This window comes from Eulemur rufifrons, chromosome 24 (assembly GCF_041146395.1).
Source record: "Eulemur rufifrons isolate Redbay chromosome 24, OSU_ERuf_1, whole genome shotgun sequence".
Classification (NCBI taxonomy): Eukaryota; Metazoa; Chordata; class Mammalia; order Primates; family Lemuridae; genus Eulemur; species Eulemur rufifrons.
In genome coordinates this window covers 18,707,090-18,714,289 of record NC_091006.1, presented here as the reverse complement: position 1 = coordinate 18,714,289, position 7,200 = coordinate 18,707,090, and the positions used below count along the sequence as shown (strand labels likewise).

Here is a 7,200-nt window from a genome sequence, read left to right as displayed (position 1 = left end):
ATGTTCAGGAGGTGTGATCTGGGAGACACAGGGGAACTGGCCAGCAGGAGGAAGGGGACAGCATCTACCTTCCCACCTGTATGTTGTTCCTTTGGGTTGGGTTGGCCTGGATATAGTAACCAGTGGGACTATGAGGATAGAGTGGTGCCAGGGCTTGTTCTCTTAGGTGGGGCCTGGGAGAAAGATAAGCTAAGGGTAGGTGAGGGGTAGACTGAGAGGATCATGAGAAGAAGAGATGTCAGTAGTAGATGTGGCAGGACTCTGAGTCACTTGACCATTTTTTGTTTGTTTTTTAGCCTGCCTTTTGGCCCCCTGGCTCAGCTGTCCCATCATTGCAGAGCCTTGTAACCTTTGAAGATGTGGCTGTATATTTCTCCCAGGATGAGTGGGGGCTCCTTGATTCAGCCCAGAGGCACCTGTACCACAGAGTGATGCTGGAGAACTTTGAGCTCATGACCTCACTTGGTAAGGCCCCTATTCCCTGCCCCAGTATGGTGGTGGCCAGCTTCTGCCCTATGCCTTTTCCCCATAGAAAATTCTGTTCACCCCAAAGCCAGATCATGGATAGTGCTTCCTTCCCAGGTTTCCTCTTGTAGGTACCGTGGGTGCCTGGACTCTGCTGTGTGTACCTCCCGTGTCTCTCCCTGAGCAGCCTCATGAGCATTCTTAATAGCTATTTCCCAGGAGCCTTGTGGGGGCAGAGCTTAGGGATCCAGACTGCCTAATGAATCCCATCAAGCTTGACCAATCCCTGGTGGGGTGATCCAGTATGAGGCTATGCCCAAGTTCTGTTCCTTTACTCCATGAGACATTTTTTAAAAACAGCTTAATTGAGATAAACCATAAAATTCACTTTTTAAAGTGTACAATTCAGTGGTTTTTAATATATTTTAACATCTTATAACCATCACTATAATCTAATCTTAGAATGTTTTCATCACCTAAAGACAAACTTTGTGTCTGTTAGCAGTCACTCCTCATCTTCCCTTATTTCTTCCCTCCAGTTCTAGAAACACAAATCTACTTTCTAACTATATAGATTTACCTATTCTGGACATTTTTTATAAATGGAATCATACCATATGTTTTTCTATGACTAGCTTCACTTAGCATGTTTTCGAGGTTCATCAATGTTGTAGCATGTATCAGTATTTCATTCCTTTTTATAGTCAAATAATATTCCATTGTGTAGATACACCCCAGTTTGTTTATTCATTCATCCATTCACGGGCATTTGGCTTGTTTCTACTTTTTAGCTGTTATGAAAAATGCTGCTATTGAAGCTGGGCATGGTGGTTTGTGCCTATAATCCCAGCTACTCAGGAAGCTGAGGCTAGAGGATCTCTTGAGCCTATGAGTTGGAGACGAGCGTGGTACAAAAGATTTAAAAATTAGCCAAGTGTGATGGCACATGACTGTGGTCTTAGCTACTCGGGAGGCTGAGGTAGAAAGATTGCTTGAGCCCAGAAATTTGAGGTTGCAGTGAGCTATGATCGTGCCACTGTATTATAGCCTGGGCTATAGAGTGAAACCCTGTCTTTGGAAAAAAAAAAAAAAAAACAGCAACAGATAATTTTTTTTTTAATTTTAAATGCTACCGTGAACATTCCTGTACAAGTTGCTGTGTGGATATGTTTTCAGTTCTCTTGTGTAGCTATGTAGGAGCAGAATTGCCAAACTGTTCCAAATTGGCTGCACCATTTTACATTCCCAACTGTAGTGTATAAATGTTCCAGTTTTTCTACTTCATCGTCAAAATTTGTTTTTATTGTAGCTATCCTAGTGGGTGTAAAGTGGTATTTCATTGTGGTTTTCATTCGCATACTCCTAATGACTAATGATATTGAACATCTTTTTATGTGCTTATTGGCCATTTGTATGTATTTATTTTGGAGAAATGTCTATCCAGGTCCTATGACTCATTTCTGTTTCTGTGCCACTGGTGAGGTCTCCCTTATTCTGTGGCTTGCCTGGGCCCTGTGCTCCATAGTGGGCCCTCCTTCACCTTGATTCCTACTCCCTTGCGCTGTCAGCAATCCTTTGGACCTATTCCTAGGTGTGAATTCCTGGGTGACACATTTCTAATAAAGTCACCCTTTCCCACCAAGTGGTATACTCAGTTAACTGGCATTTCTCTGCTTTCAGGTTATTGGCATGGAGTGGAGGGTGAGGAGGCCCATCCCAAGCAGAATGTTTCTATAGAAGGGGTGTCACAGGTCAGGATCCCCAATGCAGATCCTTCCACCCACAAGGATAACTCCTGTGACATGTGTGGACCATTCTTGAAAGACATTTTGCACCTAGCTGAGCATCAGAGAGTACACCCTGAGGAGAAACCCTACACATGTGGAGCATGTGGGAGAGATTTTTGGTTCAATGCAAACCTTCACCAGGACCAGAAGGAGCTTAGCAGAGAGAAGCCCTTCAGATGGTACAAGGACAGGGATTCGTTTGTGAAGAGCTCTAATGTCCACCTGTCAGAGAAGCCCTTTGCTTGCAGGGAAGGTAGGAAGGCCATTCTGGACAGCCAGGATCTACAGCATCAGGCCATTGGCAGCAGGAGGAAGCCATATTTCAATTTTGGACAGCTCCCAGAAATCCATACCACACAGAAACTCTTCCAGGGCAACAACTGTGGAAAAGCCTTTCTAAAGACCTCCACCCTCCTCAACCACCTGAGAACTCATTCTGGTGAGAAATCAACCTTTGTTAATCAAATATTGCACACTGGAGAAATACCTCATGTGTGTAAGGAGTGTGGGAAGGCCTTTAGTCATCTGTCTAAACTGAGGAAGCACCAGAATTTTCACACTGGAGTAAAATATTATGAGTGCAGTGAATGTGGGAAAACATTCAGCCACAAACTCACACTTGTTAATCATCAGAGAATTCACACAGGAGAAAGACCTTATGAATGTAGTGACTGTGGGAAAGCCTTCAATAACAAGTCACACCTCACTCGGCACGAGAAAGTTCACACTGGAGAAAGGCCTTTTGAGTGCCTCAAATGTGGAAGAGCCTTCAGCCAAAGCTCCAATTTCCTTCGGCACCAGAAAGTTCATACCCAAGTAAGACCTTATGAGTGCAATCAATGTGGTAAATCCTTCAGCCGAAGCTCTGCTCTCATTCAGCACTGGAGAGTTCACACTGGAGAAAGGCCTTATGAGTGCAGTGAGTGTGGAAGAGCTTTTAACAATAACTCCAACCTTGCTCAGCACCAGAAAGTTCACACTGGAGAACGTCCTTTTGAGTGCAGTGAATGTGGAAGAGACTTCAGCCAAAGCTCCCACCTCCTTCGACATCAGAAAGTTCACACTGGAGAACGGCCCTTTGAATGCAGTGAATGTGGTAAAGCCTTCAGCAATACCTCTACCCTCATTCAGCACCAGAAAGTACATACTGGGCAAAGGCCTTATGAGTGCAGTGAATGTAGAAAGGCCTTCAGCCGCAGCTCCAGCCTAATTCAGCACTGGAGAATTCACACCGGAGAAAGGCCTTATGAGTGCAATGAGTGTGGGAAAGCCTTTGCTCACAGCTCTAGTCTCATTGAGCACTGGAGAGTTCACACAAAAGAAAGGCCTTATGAGTGCAATGAATGTGGGAAATTCTTTAGCCAAAACTCCATTCTCATTAAACATCAGAAAGTTCACACTGGAGAAAGACCTTATAAGTGCAGTGAATGTGGAAAATTCTTTAGCCGGAAGTCCAGCCTCATTTATCACTGGAGAGTTCACACCGGAGAAAGGCCTTATGAATGCAGTGAATGTAGGAGAACCTTCAGCAATAACTCCCACCTGGTTCGTCATCAGAGAGTTCACACACAAGAAAGGCCCTATGAGTGCAGCCAGTGTGGGAAAGCTTTTAGTGAAAGATCCACGCTTGTTCGACACCAGAGAGTTCACAACAGAGAAAGGACTTATGAGTGTAGCCAGTGTGGGAAAATCTTCAGCCGGCTTTGTAACCTTGCTCAGCATAAAAGGATTCATTCCTAAGTGGATCTTTATGGAAGCAGACTTTGTGAGAAAATTTTCAGCCAAGTCAAACTTCACGCAGCAGAATCCCCACCCCAAAGAAATTACCTATATGTACCACTAATGTGGAAAAGCCTTTAGAAGCTACTCTGTCCTTTCTGATTAGCCCAGGAACCTTGGCAGAGCCATCTCACCCTAGAACATAAAGCAGAATCCATAACCACTTTCTATCCTGCCTGGATCCAAATATTTGCAGCATTCCTCTCCTCATGCATGGGGAAAACAGCTCCCTCTGTCTCCTTTCTCCTTTCTTGGAGGGAAATTAGAATTGTCCTCAGCCCACTGGTATGTCTTAATTCCCATTGCCTCTGAGAGGTTTCATCGGTGAACTGACCCCATGCTGGTCAGTTCAATTTGACTGAGGGGAATTCAGTTTAAGCTTCTCAGGAAGATGCACATGCGTTATGGGATGTGGTAAAGTCTTCATATAACCACTATAATATGTCCAGTGAGCCCACAAATTACCCTCCACCTACCTTGTCTGCTCTATGCTGTGTGATACCAACGAACTTATTGATCAAGTCACCTTTAATCCTAGGGGTTCTATTGGGGTAGGTTGAGGAGAGGAATGGGTATAGTGGAGAATGGCTTTGTGGCATGTAGGAATTGCCCCAGGGCATAGTAAGAGAGTAGGGAGCCTCTGTCCTTTTATGTCCTACTTTGGATTGCTGTGTGAAGGACTGGGAAAGACTGAAAGGCTCTAGAGTGAACATAGGGGCCTATGTTTCAGAGTTACCTGAGGACTCAGAGCTTACCCTGAGGAAAAAGGAATTAGTCTACAACACTAATGTGGTCTGTTGGGTCAGAAAGCAGTTCCCCTCTAGGAGGCTGAGGCGGGAGGATCGCTTGAGGTCAGGAGTTCGAGACCAACCTGAGCAAGAGCGAGACCCCATCTCTACTAAAAATAGAAAGAAATTAGCTGGACAACCAAAAAATATATAGAAAAAATTAGCTGGGCATGGTGGCGCATGCCTGTAGTCCCAGCTACTTGGGAGGCTGAGGCAGTAGGATTGCTTGAGCCCAGGAGTTGGAGGTTGCTGTGAGCTAGGCTGACGCCATGGCACTCTAGCCTGGGCAACAGAGCGAGACCCTGTCTCAAAAAAAAAAAAAAAAAAAAAAAAAGAAGAAGGCAGTTCCCTGATTCCCCAGGAGAAGTCTGGGTTTCTCCAGCTGTCTGAGGGGAACTGTCTTCTGATTCCTAATAAGTAGATAATGAGCCTGGGAGGCTGTTAGGGAAGGTCACCAAGGCAGAGACCTAGAGGGGCCCAGTGGGAACTATATGTGGATAGAGAAACACTAGGTGTGAGGAAATAAATACAAAGTTAGGGAGATTGGTAAACTACAGGGCATGTGCCATCCTGGACAAAGGAGCAGTCATGGCTCCCTGTCAGCTGTGGCTATACAGGTGTGTAGAGCAACTCGAGAGCTGCAGACCTGTGTGCCTCCCATGCCTGAGGTCATACTTAAAGCAAATACAGTTTTATGTGCATTCACCTCACATCTCTTGAACCATATCTTGGCATCCATCCCCCCTAGGCAGGAACTCAAGACTAAGAAGTGATATCCAGTAGTCCAGGGAAGTGGTTTTTGTAACCTGGCTAGGGTTTCTGGTCACTGACACACACTGCCTTCATTGCTTTGCAGTCCTGCTGCCCAACAGAGGAGTGGACACAAGGGGATGAGTGGTATTTAACACAGCTGACAGATCTAGTATTTAAGAAGGAGCTTGAGATCCAGAATCTTGTAGAATCTGGTGTTTGGCACCTATTACCAAAAAAAAAAAAAAAAAAAAAAAAAAAAATTACCATGTAAGTTCAGCACAATCCACATGTGAACTGTTGCTGTTTCTTTATCTGACTCCCCCTCGGCCCCCAGACAGGGGAGTACTCCTCATGGAGAACTGGCTGGGATATTAACAGGAGTCCCTATAAAAGAGGAACATGGCCAGGCGTGGTGGAGAACACCTGTAGTCCCAGCTACTCGGGAGGCTGGGGTGAGAGGCTTGCTCAAGTCCAGCCTGGGCAACATAGCAAGACCCATCACTTAACAAAGAAGAAAGGAGGGGCCTGGGCTCACATCACTGACTATGGCATCAATAGCTACTGTTGCTGCCACTTCTGTCCCAGGTGCCTCCTCTCTCCACAGTTCTGCAGGCTTACTAGTGGGGTACATGGCAGGACCAGTACTCGATCACTGGTCGTTCCTCACCCTGACCATGGCACCCTTGGCCTGCCAAAGTTCCTATGAACTTTCCTGGCTGAACATTAGGCATTATACCCCCGGTCGAAACCCCACACATAGGAGTGCATCAAACCTTCACCACCAACAGGACCATTACTGGTGGAGATGGCCTTTGCAGATGTGGCATGGTGCAGAAGCTCATTTGTAAAGAGCACTTTTCTGTTCATGCACAGCAGGGTTCACAAGTGAGAGGACCCCATCTAGGGCCAGGCATCTGTGAAGGCCTTTAGGGGTAACTATGCTCTTCCAGCACTGGAATACCCGGAGCAGTGAGAACCCCAAAGGAGAATGACATGTGGACAGTCCTTTCCTTCTCCATCACCAGAGCACTCATGGCACAGGGAAGCATCAAAGAAGAGCTAAGTGGGAAGACGGTCCCACACAGGTCCAATCTCAGACAACTCCAGGCAGGCCATACCCGACAGAAGCCCTTCAAGAGCAGTGGCTGTGGAAAGGCCCGCATGAAGACTTTTGCCTTCTTCAACCACCTCAGAACCCACACTGAAGAGAGGCTCTTTAAACGCTCAGGAAGATATCAATCCTAACAATAACCAAAAAATTCACAGTAGAGAAACATCCCATGCATGTAAGCAATGTAGGAAGCTCTTCAGTTACCTCTCCTATGTAAGAAAGCAATAGAAAGTTCCTATGGGAGGCCAGGCGAGGTGGCTCACACCTGTAATCCTAGCACTCTGGGAGGCCGAGGTGGGCGGATCGCTCGAGGTCAGGAGTTCGAGACCAGCCTGAGCAAGATTGAGACCCCTGTCTCTACTAAAAATAGAAAGAAATTATATGGACAGTTAAAATATATATACACAAAAAATTAGCTGGGCATGGTGGGCACATGCCTGTAGTTCCAGCTACTCAGGAGGCTGAGGAAGAAGGATTGCTTAAGCCCAGGAGTTTGAGGTTGCTGTGAGCTAGGCTG

The 7,200-nt window shown here is 46.0% G+C and overlaps 1 protein-coding gene across 1 annotated transcript; it reads left to right on the top strand.

Moving 5' to 3' along the window:
* Positions 1-311: 311 nt before the first annotated feature.
* Positions 312-3,992, top strand: LOC138375112 (zinc finger protein 132-like). Its single transcript, XM_069458509.1, has 2 exons — positions 312-465; positions 2,146-3,992. The coding sequence occupies exons 1-2, from the start codon at positions 432-434 to the stop codon at positions 3,990-3,992; spliced, it is 1,881 nt and encodes a 626-aa protein (XP_069314610.1). The 5' UTR covers positions 312-431.
* Positions 3,993-7,200: the final 3,208 nt, after the last annotated feature.

Coding starts and splice junctions, on each gene's coding strand:
- LOC138375112 (XM_069458509.1), top strand. CDS start 432: ATGCTGGAGAACTTTGAGCTCATGACCTCACTTG. Junction 466..2,145: donor TGAGCTCATGACCTCACTTG/GTAAGGCCCCTA, acceptor CTCTGCTTTCAG/GTTATTGGCATGGAGTGGAG.